At 37.9% G+C, this 21,813-nt stretch overlaps 5 protein-coding genes across 6 annotated transcripts in view; 2 read left to right on the top strand and 3 right to left on the bottom strand.

Annotated features, from left to right (window-relative positions):
* Positions 1-1,033: 1,033 nt before the first annotated feature.
* On the bottom strand, positions 1,034-18,042 carry LOC134793945 (rab-like protein 3). Its single transcript, XM_063765662.1, has 6 exons — positions 17,904-18,042; positions 16,571-16,780; positions 2,754-2,893; positions 2,336-2,472; positions 1,711-1,765; positions 1,034-1,240 (listed from the first exon to the last, which is right to left on the bottom strand). The coding sequence occupies exons 1-6, from the start codon at positions 17,947-17,949 to the stop codon at positions 1,034-1,036; spliced, it is 795 nt and encodes a 264-aa protein (XP_063621732.1). The 5' UTR covers positions 17,950-18,042.
* Positions 3,405-7,111, bottom strand: LOC134794056 (uncharacterized). The gene is made up of 4 exons (XM_063765757.1): positions 6,484-7,111; positions 6,055-6,287; positions 5,296-5,362; positions 3,405-4,605 (listed from the first exon to the last, which is right to left on the bottom strand). The coding sequence occupies exons 1-4, from the start codon at positions 6,911-6,913 to the stop codon at positions 3,473-3,475; spliced, it is 1,863 nt and encodes a 620-aa protein (XP_063621827.1). The 5' UTR covers positions 6,914-7,111; the 3' UTR covers positions 3,405-3,472.
* On the bottom strand, positions 8,450-15,885 carry LOC134793830 (uncharacterized). 2 transcript variants are annotated; one of them, XM_063765529.1, is made up of 6 exons: positions 15,365-15,885; positions 14,849-14,932; positions 13,861-13,932; positions 13,604-13,753; positions 12,480-12,626; positions 8,450-9,003 (listed from the first exon to the last, which is right to left on the bottom strand). In XM_063765529.1, exons 1-6 carry the CDS (start codon positions 15,645-15,647, stop codon positions 8,522-8,524), a joined length of 1,218 nt encoding a protein of 405 aa, XP_063621599.1. In that variant the 5' UTR covers positions 15,648-15,885; the 3' UTR covers positions 8,450-8,521. The 2 variants fall into 2 exon arrangements, with proteins under 2 accessions (XP_063621599.1, XP_063621601.1); XM_063765531.1 differs by having other exon boundaries at positions 12,480-12,623.
* LOC134793944 (general transcription factor IIE subunit 1) overlaps positions 17,762-21,813 on the top strand; it is a 40,423-nt gene continuing 36,371 nt past the window's right edge. The window contains exon 1 of the mRNA XM_063765661.1: positions 17,762-17,965. The gene's annotated coding sequence lies outside the window, so the exon portion shown is untranslated. The remainder of the gene's footprint in view (positions 17,966-21,813) is intronic.
* LOC134793807 (tyrosine-protein kinase transmembrane receptor Ror2) lies at positions 18,332-20,557 on the top strand. Its single transcript, XM_063765487.1, has one exon. The coding sequence runs from the start codon at positions 18,524-18,526 to the stop codon at positions 20,444-20,446; it is 1,923 nt and encodes a 640-aa protein (XP_063621557.1). The 5' UTR covers positions 18,332-18,523; the 3' UTR covers positions 20,447-20,557.

Genomic DNA, 21,813 nt, shown 5'->3' with positions numbered 1-21,813 from the left:
CAACGCAAACATGAGTTCGGTAGCAGAGACCATGGGTACCATTCATCGAACGGCCGTTCGGTGAACGAAACATGGAAAATATGTGGAACCTATTTCGCGAACAGATTTTGAAAATAGTATTTAAATCGTAATCAATATGGTATAACTACAAATCTATAAAGTTCTTGCTAATACTGAGTAAGATATCTAAAATTATTGTTTGATAATAGTCTTGCCAAAAACCTTATTTTGATGCCAAAAAGTCGTAAAACATGAACATTTCAAACGCAGTTTTATAATAATCTATATAGGTTATTGTCGTTCGGCAATTGCTCATAAAATTACTAATACATTAATTTATTTGTGAAATTAGGTAGTTAATCTAAATAGTTCGTAATCAACCACTAGAAAAATAATTTCAAAAACATACGCCTTCCCTGATTCCGGACGCTGTTCGATAATACCTTCCAATCAAATTGTCGGTGTACTCATCACCGAACTCACATTAAGCTTAATTTCTGATAATATGACTGCACTAAATTAATTAAATTTACTAAAATACACAAACTAATTAAGTAATCACACTGTAAAACCATACTTTGAAACACAGAAATAAATTTAAAAGGTTTTATGAGCTTAAGAAATATACGCAACTTCTTACTGATTTCTTTAAGGTTGCCCATACAAAATGGAAATCGGCAGCGACGATCCGTTTCGATCTGTTGCCACCTCCCAACTGCAGCACAAATTGGCCGACTCTGAGGCATAGTGGAAGGATAGGTATTTAACTCGTGGAAAAAAAAATACTATAGTAGATATCAGCTGTAAGTAATCGACTTATAGCCTAAAATAGAAGAAATTCGGTGATACGGACGGATACGGAGCGTTCGGTGAAACCTTACATATAAAAGTAGGGTCATAAAGCTCGAAGAAAATCGTACATTGACCCGCTATTTCCTATCTCTATCGCACGCACGTACTAATTATGATGCCGGCGGTCAGTGACACTGTGCGAGCTGGACAGAAATATAATAACGCGCGTGCGATAGAGATATTAGTTGTCCATGCGGTAGAACCTCGGGCTGAGGTACTGCTGGGAGCGCGCGCCCTGCGGGGGGGTGGCGGGGGCCAGGTGGGAGAGGTGCGCCGTGCGGCCGGCGCGCGCGTGCGCATGCGCGTGCGGCGCGAGCGCGTGCGCGAGCGCGGGCGCGCGCCGGTCCGGGAACGGCGAGCCGCGCGAGTAGTACCGCCGCTCGATCACCTGTACACACACGTGCATTGATAAAAAAAAAACAACAACGGGTTGCACTCCAGGAGTGCCGGCAGAAGTGAAAACTCAATGACATTGTAACAGTTTTTCGATCAGGTCACGTGTCCGTCTTACGTCTTACGCTCTCGCGAGTTTAACATGTTTTCCCCATCACAAAAAGTGCACAGCGCCGCTAAAGAAGTTTTCACTTCAAAAATATTTTTAATTCGATCAAAAATGAAGTTTATATGAGATGAAAGTCATGATAACAACGAGTCGATGCCATTTGAAGTGAAAGGAGTAAATTTTGTTTTACAAACATATACATAAATCCTTCAGTACGCTCAAGATTCGATTTTAGAATCCTTAGCTTCCTTCAGGATTCAATGTAGATACGTCCACGCAGTAAAAATGGCATTGCCAGGCAATTTGAATTTTAGGTTGTTGGTCTTGAATATTAACTAATATTAGCCTTAACTAACCTTGTCAAAAAATCGTGTTAATTTCACGGAGTTACTCGTTCCGGGTCCCAGCGATCTGGAAATAAACATGATTATAACTCGCTCAATATTCTTGTAAAAATATTTCAGGGGATAAAAGACAGTTTTCTCTTTTATCCCTTACCTAATTACTAACCTAAATTCATAGCGTTCGAAATTACATTGATTGTTCAAAACCATGAATTCGTAAGTAGACTCTGGATGTGATGGACATTATAGAAAATATTTTATTATTGGAAAATATCCACAGAGGAATATGGGCACTACTTTTGTATGGAAAGACGCGCGGTCGTCCACTTTTGCCTGAATCCATGGACTCGACTACTGGACCACATGGACTGACAGAATCCGTTTAAGAAAAACCCATGAGCACAAACCTGGCCTGGTGGCAGTTGACGAACAGCTCGTCCGCCCCGCACTGCTCGGCGATGCTGCTCGCGAGGCGCCGGTACTGCCCCCGCCGCTGCTTCTAAAGATGAATCACCCACTAACCTGGCCTGGTGGCAGTTGACGAACAGCTCGTCCGCCCCGCACTGCTCGGCGATGCTGCTCGCGAGGCGCCGGTACTGCCCCCGCCGCTGCTTCTAAAGATGAATCACCCACTAACCTGGCCTGGTGGCAGTTGACGAACAGCTCGTCCGCCCCGCACTGCTCGGCGATGCTGCTCGCGAGGCGCCGGTACTGCCCCCGCCGCTGCTTCTCCTCGGCCAAGTCGAACTTAGTGCCGATCACCAGAATGGGTATCTATTCAGGAAAAAAATTGTTAATCTTTGAATGCCAAACGTTGAAAAATTATATAGGTAACTATATTTTAGACGGCACGCGCTAAAAGTGATATGCTGCTAGTTTTAAATTTCATTTAAATTATATGGAATATATAGTTAGTACTTAGGGTACTCATACTATCCCGTTACGCAACCCCGCCAGCTAGTGGACGCCCTTACGTCCTGCGTCTGCGTCTGGGGTTTCAATCGACGTAATAAGAAGTCTTTGAATGATTAGCAATTCTTTATAACCGTTCTTACCTGTGTAGAGCCGAGGAACTGTTCTGGGTCGATATCAATATGCTGAAGCGTTGGGTTGTCAGAGTTTAGGATCTCGGAGAGCCATTTCTGTAGGTTAACTTGACTTTTCCTGTTGGTTAGGTCGTGAACTAGAATGATTCCTGTAATAGAGAGATAGAGAGAAATACTCGATGCCTACATTAAATTTTTACTTTAGGTAGGATATTTTACTTTACTTTAAAGATACAACTATGTGACTACAAGAAAGTGGCGTGCTTGTTTAGTTAGCACTGCAAAAGACCAGGATGAAACTGGCATTGTAGTCCTGAGAGAAAAGAGACATTTGGTCAGCAAAGCAGAGGTACCCAGAAGGTATACCTACACTCCGTTATTGTTGAGCCATTTAGGGTCCTAGCACAGACTACAAAGAGATCAGACCGCCAACTCGGGAACAAAGACTATGTACGTTAGACAAGTATATTTTATCTGTACTCCTAGTCATGTATGACGTTTCTTTTTTTTAAATTTTGAATTGATGCGTAGCAAAGGACGTAACGTATACAGCCAACCTTGCGTGACCAGCCCCCCCCCCGCCCCTCCTCCTTAGGAAATTAATACTTATAATTGATATAGTTCCCGGCATTTAAATTGAACACCGACTTATACAGTAAAATTGAGTCAGTGTTCAATTTAAATGCCGGGAACTACACTTGTCGCAATAATTTAAATAAAACACAATTTTATTTATTAAACGATTTATTCCTCAGTCTTTTCTTATATTTTAAAAAAGCTTTCTGCTGCATCGCAGGCAAAGTGCGGTTTTTTATCCGCACAATATCCGTTCCTTTTAATATTTTATTAATGTTATTGCACCAATTTGTAATCGAGAACTTTACTGTCACGGAAATAAAATATGACAAAATTTCACGGTGTGTGGTACATTTAAAGAAACTAAATGGATTGTTGAACAAAATTTTTTCCATAATTTTGGCCGTCAGATTTAATTCATGGGCTCGGTGTTCCAAGAATCCGTTTGTTTCTTTAATAATTGTACCGAAACACCGAACAGCACCTCTGGATGGGTAAGTAAGGCGTTTCGTGGCGGCATCATACTCTCTTTGATGAATCCATTTGTGGATTGCGCCTTCTTTAGTAGTAAGGCTTTTTCTGCAACTGTCACATTGATTATTATATTTCTGCATTGTTTTTGTTACCACCCATCCAGCAGTGTACGCTCGCGAATGGAGAACATTTAGTTGCTCCCGTTGGGCCTCTTCTACAGTATCTTCTACATCTCCTACTTTGGGATGACCCGGCTCGACCCTAGCAGTTTCACTATCTTCAAATAATGATTTTAAATTAATTATTTGGTCTGCCGAGTCATCCTCACAATTATAAGCGTCACCATGAAACTTTATCATTCTAGTAATCAATAATGATTTAAAGGTGTTCTTGAAACTGTGGCAGTTGGGGTCGTTGTTCCTATAATTATAGGCCCTGACTTGGCCAAAGAAGTTTTCAATTGGATCTGAATTGAAGAACCTTGGGCGCATTATTGTCATATTTTTGCTCTTAAAAAACTGCCACAGCTTCATGAATGTTTTTACCGTGGCAATAAAGTTTTTTAAGGAAGGCACGGATTTCGGATTTCCCTTGGAATCTACATATTTAATTTTTTCCAGTTTCTCGATGCTCTCCGGCCAAAATTCATGGTGCTTAGATTTTTCTGTCACTGCACAGCGTAGCTCTTTTCCTTTCTTTTGTGAATAGGTTGCTGATCCGTTGATGCTATCAAACAATTTATCAAAGAACAAAACTGTTTCAGCAGTGTTTCTTAATGTTTCACTCACAGGTCTGCCGTCCGCATAGTGAGCTAAAAACAAGAAAATGACCATATTTGTTTATTTTATGCATAATAGATTTGTGAAGTTCAAGTAGGTACTTTATCATCAATAGTATTCACTATCTATACCTATTGTTCTATCTTCATAAATTTCATTTCATTCCCTGCAGCACTTTATAGCAACAGACAGACAAATATTTTCGCATATAATATAAGTAGGGATTCGTGTTCTGAGTCTTCTCGGTCTACCGGATATTAATCTAGATATGTACCTATATACCGGGTGTGGCCTGTAATATGAGCAAAAAATTAAACTGTAGGCTGTACTCCTCATACTGACCAACATTTGTTCAGCGACTTTAAAAAATAACTTGTGGTTTGATTTCTAATACACTTTAAAGTTTATTCTAAGACGCAATGTATTGCGAATTTTGTTATGTTTAAGGCGTGACAAGCAACGTCTATCACAATGATATGGCGCGGCGATGGCGTCCATTGAAGATAATATTTATTTTGTATGAAAAATAGGGAGTCAAAATACTTCATAATTTTTAAAAGTTGTTGAACAAAAGTGTCACCGTTTAAGGAGTAGAGTCTATGTTTTAATTATTTGCTCATGTTACAGGCCACACCCAGTATAACTATATTTTTACTCTTGCATTCTACAAATGGGTACCTAACTATTTATGTTAGTGAAAAGGAGAAAAATTAATTACTTACAGAAGTTGGCTGTGTAAGATAGAGCCGAAGACAGTGTGTAACTAAATACTTTTACACAGTTCTTGACCTGAAAAGAAATATATATTTCAGTACTCAATATGTAATATATCGTTAATATATTAAAATACCAATAACCAAACTATATTTTAGCGGATAAAATGCAGCAATGTGAATGTAGTATAAATTACTTGAGTATTAGGATATAAAATCATTAAAATATTCCAACTGGTCATAACATTCTCAATGCATCTATAGGCTGATTATAAGGACGGAACCATTTACTACAGTACATAGGTAAAGCATATGCTAGTTGATTGTATAAGAAAATCTTTAGTTATACTAGATTTCACACATTGAGAGGGTATCGACTGTCAAGTGAGTCAGTGACGCCCTCATTATTGTGTTTTCTAATAAACCAATCCATTTGTCTATAATCCAGTAAGTGTAAGTATATATATTAAAATTGTAGCCCTATTGATTTCACCAACTTTTGTTCATTATAATCATTATTGTCTCATAGCTTTATTTTGCTACATCATCTAAATGGCAAATGGTGGCCACTTTTTTCCGTTCAAGTGATGAAGTCAAAAGTAAGTAACATATAAAACTATATCACAGATTAATTATTGTGGGATAAGTAGGACAACACTAATATATACTTATTTATACAGAAATTAATTGGTTTATTAGAAAACACAAACCCCCTAATGAGGGCGTCACTTGACGCTCTGCGCAGTCTTAGTAAAAATCGGCACCAACCTTCATCTTTTTAATTTTTTCAGGTATCACATGCTGGTCATTTAACTTATGCAGCATTCTTGTTTCCATATTATTGCAGTCCGTTTCGTATACATCCACGATGTCTCTCCATGTGGATAATTTTCCTTCAAAGGAAATGTCTTTATTCAAAAAATTATTTCTCAATCCTTTAATAAGATGAGGAGGGTCGAATATAACCATCAGTTTGACTTCGTTTATTGTTACTGTGCCATCTAAAAAAAACAGAAAATTAAAAAAACACTTCAAATATCACACCTTTGAAATATCTTATTCTATTTTCGAGTTACAACTGTTTTACGATGGCTTTGCAATGATCTGCCCCGCGCTATGGTAAAAAAAATTAAGCCTTGAAGAATTATTTAACATACATCAATTCAAAGTGTTATTAAACCTATAAGTACTACTAACCTGGTTCCTGATTTGTCAGTAATTGGTCACGCGCTGTGTCAGCCTTCAGGCAATTTAGAGCCGCTTGGAAAGCTGACCCTTGGTCGCAAATAAGGGATATCGGCTTTAACCCGCATCCTACAACCGCTGTGATAATATCCACGAGTATACTTTTTAATTCTGTGCCTTTAGTAGCGCCTTGGCAAAAATAAAAGGCTATTGGCTGCTGCCACTTGTGGACAGCTCCTCTCAACATAAACACGAGGGCATGATCAGCGAAATCATTTTTTCTCTCGCCAAGCTCTACTAACCCATTAATTTTATCTTTGTTTTTGTCATAAGACAAGCCAGCCTCTAAAGACATTTCGTCAAATATGACTGAACACAGTTTTTTTTTGTAGCTCCATTTTTCGGTCTGAAATTTAAATACATAGATAAGCGTTAAAAACATTTAACTAAATGTATATATATAAATAAAACTAAATTATATCTAAGATCCCTTAATAAATCTAAAATTCAACACAATATGAAACTACTAAATAAACCGCCAGTGAAAAGGTACCTATCACACTTGCTGCGTTCAATTTCGATGGACAGCCAAGAATGACTCACAGCGCGGGTCAAGGTCCCTTTTAAATTACAATTATTACTAGTGGCTCTGTGAGCTGTAGACCTCGCGAGCAGAGCTTGAAATAACATGGTGCTAAGAGCTTTAAATACACCGTGTTTTTTTTTATTTCCGTTAATTTCAAGGGTGCATTCCTGAGCTAAAATCAAGTAACTTTCTCAAAGACACCGATGTTCTAATTAAGTCCATTTCGGAGATAATCCATAATTTATTTTTTTACTATAAGGCCTCTACAAGCGTGTACACTTGCCTTAGGGCCGGCTTACATATTGATTAGTGTTTAGAATGAGTTCATACATTTGCTACTAAACTTAAGTACAATCTCGGTCGATTGAGGTACGAAATGACATTGATATGTCACAGATTTCAATTGTTTGGTTGAGTTAAATGTAATGCCCGTGTTACAACAACGCTATATGCTACATTTAATTACTTTTTAAACAAAAAAAAAAAACAAAAAAGAAAACAAAAAAAAAAATTTTTTTTTGAAAATTAACTATGCCATTTAGTTCTTATAAACGTACTTAACTATACCCCGAAGTTAACGGAATTCAATAAAAACACGGTGTATAGTAAATTAAAGAAAAACAATACGAAATTTATGTGTAAAAAAATACAAAAAGTTATAATATCCCAGCATACAATTACTGGGGATCGAACCCAGACCCTCTGTACAAACAGAAAAAGCGAACGTTTACAAACTGAGCCAAATAGTTCTTAGATGGGTTGACGAAATTTAGCTACTCCTTCTCAAATTAAAATTAGTTAAAATTAAATATCTAAATACCGACTAAACCAGCGATAATTTTTTTCTGCATTTTTTGCTATTAACTCTGTAAACATGTTTCAAAAAGAAAAAAGTCTTATGATATCGATACGACTATTTGTTTAGGCGCCAGGTATCACGACTCCGCCATTTTTAAAAATTTCTAAAAACCGGATTGACAAAAAAAATGTATTTAGTCATAAAATTCGGTCACAAAATTTCACGAGAATCGGTTAAGAATTGCGACCTGTAGAGGAGAACATCCGGACATACGAAAGCAAAATGCCCGAGTCAAAACGTAGACCTTCGCTTCGCTTCGGTCAACAATGAAACTCTATAATTTTCAACAAAATGAAAACAATATTCCTTTTATTAAAATATATTTAAAACCGGGTCCAACGCGATTTTTTTTTACTAGGACATCAGTTAGCTGCGACCACGACCACTGAAACCTGTGTCGAAACGTCGGAAATTAAGGTTACACAATAAATTCGCGTAAGACCAGGTCTTAACTGTTTTAATATGTGATCAAAATACGAAAGTTCAAATTTAATATGCCTTTTTTGCTTTAGTTTTTTTTTTACAATCTTCGCAATGTATTTTTTATTAAAAATTATGATTTCATGATATTGTTTAACTCAGTTATCAATTACTTAATGTAGATCCTAAGATTTTATGACGTAGATACATACCTCTCTTCTTATTACTTCAAATACTTGAGGACAAATCCCAGACTCGATCTTAAGTCCTGCAACCATTTTATTTAGAGTCGATCGCGACGGCAGGATAAAAATTTTGTGCAGGAACCTATAGCACTTAGGGCTTTGTTTCATTATCGACAGTGCTATTAGTTTTTCTTCCAATGAAAATCGACGCCCTTTCTTATTTTTATTGCAAAGGTTGATTTGCATTTTCAAAATAGTTTTCGCATACGGATTCATGTCTTTTGTCAATTCTTGAAAGGATTTCTCTTTGTTGAATTTCAAGGCCCTCTTAGCCCTGTGGTAAAAATCTGCCTGACGTTTAGATTTTTTATATTCGTCGTATATCATTCGGCCCGTTGGTGTCAGGTTCATTAATTTCCCAATCAATCGTTTCCTCTGCTTCTGTGGCCTTTTCGCACTTTGAACTTTAACTTCAACAACACCTGAAAAATATAAGCATTTAATTTAATTTAGGAAATTTTTATGTGGACACTTACTAGTGTCCGACCGAAGGTTCGGTTTCGGTTTCGGTTTCGGCCAGTTTCGGCCAAAAAATCATGTTTCGGCTGTAGTTTCGGTTTCGGCCAAAAAACGGCCGAACCTTTCGGCCGGGCCGAAACTTACGAAATGGTACTTCGTACTATGAAACTAAACTATGTGACAAAGACCAAAAGTTGGGGAATAAGTAGGACAACAATATTAATATGTACCTACATAATATACTGATTCATGTATAGGTACAGTAATTAATTGGTTTATTATCAAAACAATTCTACTAATGAGGGCGCCACTAGACGCAGTCTTAAGAGGCTGTTAATACCTATAGCACGCACACTGTCTAATTGTATCGGAGTAAATGAAATAGCACTGTCGCATGTTACTGGGCCTGGGCAAAGGAATAATAAGAAAACTCATCATCTTCCTCGCGTAATCCCGGAATTTTTGCCACGGCTCATGGGAGCCTGGGGTCCAATTGACAACTAATCCCAAGAATTGGCGTAGGCACTAGTTTTTACGAAAGCGACTGCCATCAGACTGACCTTCGAACCCAGAGAGTAAACTAGGCCTTATCGGGACTAGTAGTAGTACGTAAGAGTTTACTACTACTACTAGTACTACTACTACTACTAGTCCGGCTTCCTCACGATGTTTTTCCTTCACCGAAAAGCAAATAGTAAATATCAAATGATATTTCGTATACCTATAAGTTCCGAAAAACTCATTGGTACGAGCCGGGGTTTATACCTGCGACCTTCGGATTGAAAGTCGCACGCTCTTACCGCTAGGCCACCAGCGCTCAAGGAAATATCTCGCTTTTTAATACAATGGACGTTGGTTGGAGTTTGTGCTCAACTACTTATCCTGAACCCTGAAGCACGGCTTTGACTTCGCATGAAAGTTCGCCTCACTGGGGTACTTCGGACTTTTAGGCCCAGGTGAAGATCGGTACCCGGCCTTGCGATATTTTAACAAAAAATTTCGCGCTCGCTGCGCTCGCGTTTTTGTTTTGGTTGACCCTGTATCTACATGTTTACTTGACTGGTGAATGAATAGAGTTAGACTAAGAAAATTCTGCAATTATTTTGATAGCATACGCAGTGCAACTAGTGCAAATGTTATTTATACGTAATAATTTCATAGAAGTTTTGACGTTTATAATAACACTTGCACTGCGTGTGTTGTCAAAATCGTTGCAGAATCATCTTGGTCTAACTCTAGTAATTTTCTTAAAAAACTGCTAAAGTAACGTCAATTTCAAGGACATTGGGTGTTGACAGCTCCATAATATGTGTGTAAAAGCGGTTTTATGACATTTTTTTAACGATTTTAACAAGTCTACAAAAGGTTCGGTTTCGGTTTCGGTTTCGGTTTCGGCCGAAACTAGAGCCAAAGCCGAACATTCGGTTTCGGTTTCGGTTTCGGCAAAAAAACATGTTTCGGTCGGACACTAACACTTACTTAATCCAAAATCCTTCCTAAATCGTAAAGAACCGTATTCCGGATAGTATGGGTTCTGGGCCATGTCGCGTCCCGAAGTAACTTATATATCATTAGATATAGTGCATAGCCTATATCGAAATGCTAGGAACACAATTTTTGGCTCCGTAACTTTGTTTAGACTAGTTGGGAGGTGAACATATCAAAAGTCCCCGGCTGTAGCCCCGGTGCTGGGGGGTAGAGGGGGGTAAGCAGGTCTAATTTTTCGGTTTTTCACTGATATCTTGGAAACTTTGCGTCTTAGCGACATCCCCCCCCAAACAAATGATACCAAACACGGCCTATCAGCTTCACTAATGTAGATATCAAGATAAAATTGAAAGCCCTAAAATAAACTTTCAAGAGCGGATATCTCAAAAACTATTTAAGATATCGAAAAACTTGACTTAATAAAACTTGTAAAAAGAATTATCAGCTTTTAGTTTGTCTTAGTAGTCATGTCGCTAAGACGCAAAGTTTCCAAGATATAAGTGAAAAACCGAAAAATGAGACCTTCTTTTCCCCCTCTACCCCCAGCACCGGGGCTACGGCCGGGGACTTTTGATATGTTCACCTCCTAACTAGTCCAAACAAAGTTACGGAGTCAAAAATTGTGTTCCTAGCATTTCCCTCTATACCTTCTTATTGCTTGGCCTATGTAATTTATCTGTAAAATATTGAAACATTGTATTCATACTTTTCAAATGACAGATTCAGTTTTTTTTTAACATTTTAAAATGTTTGACTTTGGCCATAATTCAATTTAAATGGAAATCGTTACCGCCGCGCGCTACAAATTATTATTCACAAAAAATATATGAGTGCCTATTATAAAGTGATACTTTTTAGAATGAGGAATAAATGAGCTAAATTGTCCAATATTTTATTTAGTATAAATCACTACACTGTGATTGTAAAGGCCAAAATTGTCCTAAAAATACATATAATATTCATTTTTTGTGCAAAATTCAGTTTATTTGTATGAAAAGGTATAACGATTATTTCAAAAATGAATTCCTCGTCTCTAAATTATACAAAAATGATATATAACTTGCCCTTATTGCTAATAAAATGAAGAAATATAGCATAGATTAGACCTGGGGAGCCGACTATTTCCCCTCTCCCCTTCTTTTGGGTATACGGTATGATTTCGTTGCTACCGGGCCAAATTAGCGCATTCTCCTTCTTCCTCGCGTTATCCCGGCATTTTGCCACGGCTCATGGGAGCCTGGGGTCCGCTTGACAACTAATCCCATGATTTGACGTAGGCACTAGTTTTTACGAAAGCGACTGCCATCTGACCTTCCAACCCAGAGGGGAAACTAGGCCTTATTGGGATTAGTCCGGTTTCCTCACGATGTTTTTCCTTCACCGAAAAGCGACTGGCAAATATCAAATGATATTTCGTACATAAGTTCCGAAATACTCATTAAAAAAAATTAACCAAATTAGCCCATTATTTGGTAATAAGAGTATGCAAGGCATCTAACACAATAATAAAACGTCTATGAACAGAAATGGGAGACATATTTTATAAGATTTGACAATATCCTTGAAGAATCTTCAGACATAAACGGCAATTAAGCCACCAGTGTTGGGTTGCCTATAATCATATGCCCACTTTGATTAACAATGAAACTATTTTTCCGTGAATGTACTCGTAAACCCCTATCCGTTAGTATGCGATTCATTAATGGACGCACCATGGCCCAAATCGGGACACGGTTCTTTGTAACTGCGTTTAGTAAGACTCTGACTGCACTAACTAGAACCATTTGTTTAGTTAGGATGCCAGTTAGGACGATTGAATTAGTGTGTAAAGCGTTTTTATATGTTTTCCGAGCAAAACTCAATCTCCCAGGTACTTTATACTTAATTGTACTACAATGTACAAATTGCGGCTAAAATATCAAATATAAATATTGTCAAGGTAAATACTAACTTTGAACTTGAGACTGTTCCCTTGGTGAATTGGTAGAGGTAACCTCCTCAACCGCAACACATTCTGGAATATTTGCTTCTGGCAAAATCTGCTGCTCTTCAGCATTTGATTGTTTGATTGCAGCTTCAGCAGTTGTTACAAAGACTGCTGAAACAGAAATAACAATTATGAAACAATCAGTCTCACACATATGGATCATGCCTCAGTTCTAGCAGGCTCGCACGGGGCATACTCTAGTTAGACTTACACATGATGATCGTTATTCAAGAATTTCGAGACCTGAACAGGTAAAACTTAGTTTCATTAAAATTACTAGTTACACAAATTGACTTCTGAAATTATTAAATTTCCATTCACTTAGTATGGAAAATGGTAACGAAATAGGAATATAAACCTTGGGGCTTTTTTTCTCCTATTAGAACAGAGAGACTTCGTGATTCTGAGCACTTAAAATAGAATGACACATTTATTTGATTTGATTTTTCATTACTCAGTGACTATCATCATATTCATAACGCGAAAGACAGAGTGAGATAACCCTATAATGGGCATAAGAGTGTTAGAAATTGTGTAAAATTGAACTCTATCACATTGTAATAAAGTTTCAAATGATAGTGGGGAATAGGTATATTGCCTTTGCTTTAAAAATGATTAAGTTTAAGTACTATTTTATGTAAACACTGTCATTGCCATACAATAACATAAAATATTGCCATTGCTTTAAAAATGATTAAGTACTATTATATGTACTGTCACTGCCATACAATAACACAAAATAAGTTTTTGGCCAAAATTTCATTTTTGGTACAAGCTTTTATCGCCGACTGTACTTTTTTTTCCACAAGCAACGAATACTCATCGAGACAATTCTAAGAACCCCAAACACAATTAGGTTTCGTTGTTTTATCACGGAGTTCCTATGGCCACCTCCGGTCTCCATCATCAGATCACCTCGATGACACCATAATATTGCATTGTCACCCGACTTACATATGTATGTAAAATTTCAGCTCAATCGGAAACCGGTAAGTGGATCAAATTTAACTTGCAAGATTTGATTACACACAGACAACGGTCAGGTGAAAGTAAATAAAAGCTTGTAAAAATGATAAGAATTCACTAACCTTCATTGTGTGACTGTACACTAGGTGAAATACAAGCTGTAACCTTCTCAGCTACAACAAGTTCTGTAATAAAGCTGCTGCATAGTTCGGGCATGGTCTCCTTTTCAATGTCTGAAGTTGTCGGGACAGGTTCTGTGGCTATAGAAACGGCTGTAACATAAAATAGCACTTTAATTTTTTTTTATAAGATTTACTAATAACTTGTGATAATATTAAAATACATAGGAAATAGTGTCATATTCATTTATTTAGCTTACCCATAGTCTGTTTTGGTGTATGGCCCACTGCGGTTGATTTAACCCCCGATGTGGATGGAATGGCAGGAGACGCTAAAACAGAAATACATAATAAACACATTAAAACCGTTGAAAATTATTGTTAATAAGGGCTTATAATTATTATAAAATATCTTCCAAAGGACCTACACAGTGCACATTGCTACAAATTTGTTATGGGTAGTTACGGAAATACTTCTATGGGATAACTTTGGCTTTTCTTATATACATGCGTAATTAAAATGTACGTATATTGGTAAGGCATGTAGGTCCTTCCTCTGACAGTTTTGTTTCCTTATTGGAAATATTACTGTGGTAGGGTAGAGTGGTAAAATAAATTCATTGCCTTCCAAAACGGAGTTATTTAGAAAAAGTATATTTGAAATGGCGCCAAATTTTTTAATAAAATTCCTATTGAACTAAGAAATACAGATGACATGATTAGTTTCAAAAGTAAGTTATTTAAATTTTTAGATAACAAAGCATATTATGTATAAATAGATTTTAATTAACTTTTAAATGATAATTTTGGATGATAAATATTTAATAACATATAATTATAGTGTATGTGAATTTTTGTTAGATGATTTTGATAATTAATGGTAACTGCGCACAGCATGCAGTCACAGTCCATAAATGAAAAATTGTATGCCTTACGGCACAACATAGTGATACAGTGATGTATATGGGACCTGTACTTATGTTTGACAAATAAATACTTTTGACTTTTTTTTACTTTTGTGGTGATATTTTATAAAAAAAAATATTGCCCATGGAAACACTAGCCATGCCTGACCTTAATACAAGAAATTGATTCTTTACATTGCTTGCAGATCTAAGTACCATTAATGAAATATATATGTGCATAATAATATTAATAATGTCTTTGATAAGAAGGCATTAATTTGCACCTAAAATGTAATTGAGTATCTATCATGGCTATCATGCATTTCAGAAAAATTAAACAAACCTTTTTGAGGCACTTGTTGACAGTATGTGTGGTCGTCATGTGATTTACGAACATATGCATGTTCTTTCAGCGGATCCATGTTTTCTAAAATTGATAACAAAATATTATTTTTAAATAACTAAAGTGAAATGTGGTATTATTTATCTACAAATTCTGCATGGTGTTTTTTTAGGATTGGGAAATTTCTATATAAATAAAATAATTAATAAAAGACTGCAACACTTGCCAATGATATCTTTACCCAAAGAAGTACAAAAATGCTAAGCTAAAATTAACACACAAGTGTTAAGATATTAATATCGATCGCATGAAATAATTATCTTACTAGAAACATATGCTCTTATTACAGGAATAAACAAACACTTTGTATTACCTACACATAATAAAATCACCATGCCGTGATTCATGAGTCATCAATTGCATAGAAGTTTATGACATTATCTTTTATGGTCGTAAATGATACGAATTAGATTAGACTGATTTATTATATCACTTCTTATCATTTTCTACACTTACCGGCATTTTCATGAGATGGGATCCCACTGTTAATCTCATCTTGACTGAATAACGAAGGATAAGCCTTCGCGTTGAGACGCCGTGTCGATGCCGAAACAAACCGCTGTTCGAAGTGTTTCTCACAAATAAAAGCTTTTCGAACTTGCTCCGGCGACATATTTCCAAAACCATTTGTTTCCAAACACTTCAACCACATAATGAGTCTTTTCTCAGTACTAGGAAAACGGTACAAAGTAAAAGCGTCCTTTCGCAGAGTTTTACACACACAGCACTGATAATACATTTTGCACAATGCATAAATGCTTGCAGAACTGGGTGATGGATGAATCACAAATAAAGCGGAGAGGATAAGTACAAGAACTTCACTCGATCAACACTTTATTGCAATTGAAAATAATTTAAACTGTTCAAAGTTTTCAACAAACATGGGCGACAACCACTGACAACTGACGTTTAGGCGACGATCGGCCAATCAGAGCGCGGCAAGTTGTCAGTATCATCTAAAAGCAACATGGCGCTATCGTACACATTCCGTTGTACGTAGATTAACAGCCGTGGGTCCTAGCTAAATTGGTTATTCAATACTTTACGCTATGGAATGTGCAATTTAGCTAGAACCCTAAATGGCGCAACAATCACGGAGCATGTCTGTACAATTTTATTTTGAGTGCTATGTTTATGAAAAAATCTTTGAAATTCCCTGTGGCCTTTCTGTCAACTTTATCGCTTGCCTTTAGTATAAAGGACCCATTTCACCAGCCCACCTTTATACTATACCATGTGCCGGCCCCTGCGAGCCGCCCACGAAGTCGATGAACAACGTGTTCTGCTGCTGCGTGCCTTGCCGATGTTGCATGGTCGCTATATGTAATACGTGACATAGGGCCAACATACCATGTGCAGGCTGGTAGAATGCGTTCCTAGTGTTCCTATGCCCCTGCGAGCCGCCCACGTCCCAGAACTCTACGAAGAACGTATGTTCTGATGTTGCGTGCCTTGCCGGTCTTGCACGGTCGCTATATGTAATACGTGACATAGGGCCAACATACCATGTGCAGGCTGGTAGAACACGTTCCTAGAGTGTTCCTATGCCCCTGCGAGCCGCCCACGTCCCAGAACTCTACGAAGAACGTATGTTCTGATGTTGAGTGCCTTGCCGATCTTGCATGGTCGCTATATGTAATACGTGACATAGGGCCAACATACCATGTGCAGGCTGGTAGAATACGTTCCTAGTGTTCCTATGCCCCTGCGAGCCACCCACGTCCCAGAACTCTACGAAGAACGTGTTCTGCTGCTGCGTGCCTTGCCGGTACTCGTGCAGTTTGACCTCGGCCGCGCAGCCCACCGTCCATGTCGGCGACACTAGCACGCGCCCGTGCGCGATCAGGTGCGTTAGCGATGTTTTACCCACGCCTTAAAAAAAAAACAAAAAAAAAATGATAATACAGAGTGATTTTGTTATTTCTGACATACTCTGACAGGTGAATAAGTAGGTCATACTGAACCACTTTTACTTTGGGGTCAACCCCGAAAACGCAAAATACTGCTGTCTCATACTTTTCGGTGAATTATACATATGTCAATGTTTTCTATGGAACAGCAGATTTTTTTTCGCGATATTCTGATGACCTAGTGACCTACATATATTCACCCTTCAGAGTTTGGTCAGACATAACAAAATCACCCTTTATAGGTGCTTAGCAACATTTAACACATCTGAAGTTGCAACCGTCCATAGGCTACGTTAAGCGAACGTATTTAGGCGGGCTTTCTGCTTGATTGCCACCGACTTGCTGTAAGTAACAATTAACTCGTGAAGTAAAATTTCATTGATTACTTAATTAAATATCTTTAAAAAAGAAAATAACGTAATGATCAAGTTTCACACAAATTTTCTGAAATATGGCCTAAATGTTATAGATTTTATTAGGGTTCCGTACCCAAAGGGTAAAACGGGACCCTATTACTAAGACTTCGCTGTCCGTCCGTCCGTCCGTCCGTCTGTCACCAAGCTGTATCTCACGAACCGTGATAGCTAGACAGTTGAAATTTTCACAGATGATGTATTTCTGTTGCCGCTATAACAACAAATACTAAAAACAGAATAAAATAAAGATTTAAATGGGGCTCCCATACAACAAACGTGATTTTTGACCAAAGTTAAGCAACGTCGGGAGTGGTCAGTATTTGGATGGGTGACCGTTTTTTTTTTTGCTTTTTTTTTGTTTTTTTTTTTTGCATTATGGTACGGAACCCTTCGTGCGCGAGTCCGACTCGCACTTGCCCGGTTTTCTTTTATTTCGATGAAAATAAAATATAAAACTTTGGTACTTAGATAGGAACTATGACTAAAATCTAAATTAGGCGCCAAATAAAGTTATACCGGAATGTTGCCTAACCTTCAAGGATGTCATTAAAGCAAACTCGTCAAAAAGCAAGTGGAAGGTTATTGATATATGTTTATTTTGTGTACTACTGACATACGGAATAAAGTGGTGTTATTTGAAGGACTAGTGATAATTAGGAACTGATTTACCAGAATCGCCAAGAACAACGACTTTTACTTTCTCAATTGCAGCCATATCGGGATAAAAAGCAGTAAGTACTCATTATTTTGATCACTTTTGACGTTTGGAATGCACACAGGAGTGCCAACATGACCAAGACTAAAATGTTGCCATAACATGTCGATGGTTCAACGACATAACACGGAATGGATTTTAAACATAAATTTGCGGTTTTCAATCGTTTAACTCATTATCCTGACTTCTTCTCGATATCCTCGGTCATTTATTTAAACACGTAAATTCATTTAATCACATAGATTAAAAACAGAAGAAGTAAAACTGAAAATTTATCGATTCTGAAACATTCGATTGTAAAGTGAACAAAGGGGTGACCATTTCGGAAATGTCAACACTGTCAACCAACTGTCAAATTAGTCACGCTCTCGCTCATGTCGCTGTCGCTTCGGTTGCTTTGCTTTGTGGCTTGGACTTCCATAATGAAGAACGAAACAACTAAAATCAATAATAATGCGTCCGCCATTGTATAGTCAGTGTCATATTTTTTCAGTATTATACTATAAAAGGTATTGAATAAAATGCAACGATCAGGCATTAGATACATCGAATTACTTTCTGTCCAATAGTCACAATGGATACGTCTTATAAAGTGATAACCGTGCTCCTTTATATCATAAACTCCGTGCATCCGTACTGTGGCCCATACAATGGCCAAATATGCAAAACATATACAACCGGTTACGTGTGGTATAACCATACGGGTGGTCTGGAGAACGAAAAGATTACGACGGGGCTGTGGAGAGAAATGATATCTACTCTCAGAGAGCCGTGCCGCAGCCGCGCCGAGAAGCTCCTCTGTGCGTACGCGTTCCCCAAGTGCATCAACAAGGATGGGGTCGGCGACTTCGCGTTGCCTCTGTGTTTCGAAGACTGCATCGCCGTTAAAATGCAGTTTTGTTACAACGACTGGATCGTTTTCGAAGAGCAAAAACGCCGAGGCGTTTACTTTGAGTCTAGAGGCCATTTCCGATTTCCCGAATGCGAGAAACTTCCTCGGTTTTCAGGGAAAGGTTCACACGTGACATGTAATTATGTGGGCATCACTAACATGGACTACAGTGAAGTGACCACGAACTGCGTGCGGGGCAACGGCCGGTACTACCAGGGTACGGTGAACGTCACCGAGAGCGGCAAGGCTTGCCAGGCCTGGGAGTCTCAGTACCCCCACCAGCACACAAGACCTCCGCTTGTGTTCCCAGAAGTGCAGAACTCGAGCAACTACTGCAGAAATGCTGGAGGTGAGGAACATGGGCCATGGTGCTACACCATGGATCCTGAGGTTCGGTGGGAGCTCTGCGACATACCACTTTGTGCCAACTCCACCTTAGAAGATGACAATATTATAGGACCAAGTATAGAGATGGAAAACTATTTTACGCCTACATTTGTGTTACTGCTATCAGTTGGTGGCCTGGGGTGCGTTTTAGGCATTGCATCCATTGCTCTCTTGTGCCATTACTTTTTTAAAAATCATTACTCTAAGTGCAACATGCCTAGCCGCAGAAATGTCCCAAACATGGATATTGATCTTGACAAACTCCCGAGCAATATGGCTTATCATACCACCGGGGCTCAGCTGAACCCTAAACTGGAGAAACTGGAGTTCCCAAGAAATAATATTATCTATATCCGTGATTTAGGCCAAGGTGCTTTTGGGAGAGTGTTTCAAGCAAAGGCTCCCGGGCTGGTCCCGGAAGAAGAGTTTACTCTGGTTGCCGTCAAAATGCTCAAGGATGAGGCCTCTCATGACTTGCAATTAGATTTTGAGAGAGAGGCTTGTCTTCTGGCTGACTTTGACCACCCCAACATTGTGAAGTTGTTAGGTGTCTGTGCTATAGGTCGGCCCATGTGCTTGCTCTTTGAGTATATGGGAAAAGGTGACTTAAATGAATACCTAAGGGCCTGCAGCACTGCCACTAACTACCCACCAATGTCAGAACACAGGGAAGACCTAAGGTTACTAGCGACACCTCTGGGCCATTTAGACTTATTGCACATTGCAAGGCAGATCGCCTCGGGGATGGTCTATTTATCTGATCGGAAGTTTGTTCATCGAGACCTTGCCACCAGGAACTGTCTAATCAATGATGACATGGTAGTGAAGATTGCAGACTTCGGTCTTTCACATAAAATTTATTTACAAGATTATTATAAGGGAGACGAGCATGACGCTATCCCAGTGAGATGGATGCCTTTAGAAAGCATATTGTACAATAAGTATACATTAGAGTCTGATGTGTGGGCCTATGGGGTATGCCTGTGGGAGATATTCTCTTTTGCCCTGCAGCCTTACTTCGGAATGACCCATGAGGAAGTGGTCAGGTTTCTGAAGGACGGGAATGTCCTGGCCTGTCCGGACAACACGCCCCGCTGCGTGTACGACCTCATGCGCCAGTGCTGGAGCACGCACCCCACTGACCGACCCAACTTCAGACTGATTTATCAGATGTTAGACAACATACAAATGATTCTTGAACGAACTCATTCTGACTAATTTACAGTGTTCTGTGTATCAATTAATTATTAAGGACTGAGTTTGTATTTCATTATTTACTGTGTAAAGGACTCTTGCCGATAGATGTAAATAAATAGGTATCTACTTGTATTTTAAGTACGTCATTACATTATTAAGTAAGTTTAATTCGGTAACTATTTATTGTTTATGTCAATTTCTATTATAAGTAGTAATTGTAATTACTAGCCAACTTACAACTTGATGTTGATCTCTTGTATTTACTTAAATTTGGGTTTGAGTGGTAATATTGGAATCTTAATTGTAACTTGTAATTTTTTGGGTGCAATGGGATTGTCATTGGAATATTTAGATAATAATTGTAAAGATGACAGATATTTCTGTCCTCGGCAATGTGTCTACTGTCACCCAAATGACTTGACTGATCGCAATTACAGTAGAGTTAGACGGTAAAAAGTCTGCAGCGATTTTGATAGCCCACGCAGTGAAAGTGTCATTTTAAACGTCAAACTTCTATGAAATTATGACGTATAAATAACACTTCCACTGCGTGGGCTATCAAATCCGCTGCAGACTTTTATTGGTGCAACTATATGAATTTTTTATTGGAATAGTTCTTATTGATTGTATTGTTGTAATGTCCATATCTTATTGGAATCAAATAAGCTTAAATTTATTTAAACATTTACTTATTTACCTTTTTACTATGGGCGTACCCTAGATTTCTTCCTCTCTTGTGAAATTCCAACTGATCAGAAATGTAGAGAATGGAAACGAAACTTGTATGTGATGCGACCAAGTTCAGTTTTGTTGAAATGAATATCCAACCTACCTCTAAAAAATCTTGATCATGCTAAAAATATTTTTGTAGGCAGCTATTTTGCTAATGTTACCCATACTGATACTGATCTGTATTGTTTGTTGTTATATATGTTTTAAGTAGCTAGTGGTCAAATTCAAATAAGGTTGATGGGGTAAGAGAAACATTGGGGCAATTAAGAGAACCATTTGTAGGGATTCCTCATTGTGTCTCTTGCCCCGAGCAAAACAAACTAGATGCCACATGATTTTTCATTCCATTTAAAAATCAACCAGTGTTTATATTATAATGCTTCTTTTATAAACATTTTAAACCAAGTACATATTACTAAAATACTGATTTTAATAAAAAAGTTCAATTAGGAAGTTATTTTTATTAAAAAGTCACTGCCAAATTTAAAAGACTTTTTTTGTACAAAATGTAATTTAATTTAAGGATGTAACTTGAAACAAATGCTGTTTTGGATTATATTTTTGTTTTGATGTTATTGTCTGTAACTACGTATTCGGTATACTTCAACTTTACAAGACTATTTTCTTTTTAAATTATTTTAGGTTAATTTCGTTGT

The sequence above is a fragment of the Cydia splendana genome, chromosome 9, assembly GCF_910591565.1.
Source record: "Cydia splendana chromosome 9, ilCydSple1.2, whole genome shotgun sequence".
NCBI lineage: Eukaryota > Metazoa > Arthropoda > Insecta > Lepidoptera > Tortricidae > Cydia > Cydia splendana.
Note: the sequence above shows the minus strand (reverse complement) of the source record. Positions and strands in the feature narration are given on the sequence as shown.

Coding starts and splice junctions, on each gene's coding strand:
- LOC134793830 (XM_063765529.1), bottom strand. CDS start 15,647: ATGTATTATCAGTGCTGTGTGTGTAAAACTCTGCGAAAGGACGCTTTT. Junction 13,933..14,848: donor TCAACAAGTGCCTCAAAAAG/GTTTGTTTAATT, acceptor TTTCTGTTTTAG/CGTCTCCTGCCATTCCATCC. Junction 9,004..12,479: donor GGAACAGTCTCAAGTTCAAA/GTTAGTATTTAC, acceptor TATATTTTTCAG/GTGTTGTTGAAGTTAAAGTT.
- LOC134793945 (XM_063765662.1), bottom strand. CDS start 17,949: ATGGCTGCAATTGAGAAAGTAAAAGTCGTTGTTCTTGGCGATTCTG. Junction 2,894..16,570: donor ATTCTACCAGCCTGCACATG/GTATGTTGGCCC, acceptor TCTCTATTACAG/GAATCATTCTAGTTCACGAC. Junction 1,766..2,335: donor GTCAACTGCCACCAGGCCAG/GTTAGTGGGTGA, acceptor GTTTATTTCCAG/ATCGCTGGGACCCGGAACGA.
- LOC134794056 (XM_063765757.1), bottom strand. CDS start 6,913: ATGTTTTTAACGCTTATCTATGTATTTAAATTTCAGACCGAAAAATGG. Junction 6,288..6,483: donor ACTGACAAATCAGGAACCAG/GTTAGTAGTACT, acceptor TGTTTTTTTTAG/ATGGCACAGTAACAATAAAC. Junction 5,363..6,054: donor AAAAAATTAAAAAGATGAAG/GTTGGTGCCGAT, acceptor ATTTCTTTTCAG/GTCAAGAACTGTGTAAAAGT.
- LOC134793807 (XM_063765487.1), top strand. CDS start 18,524: ATGGATACGTCTTATAAAGTGATAACCGTGCTCCTTTATATCATAAAC.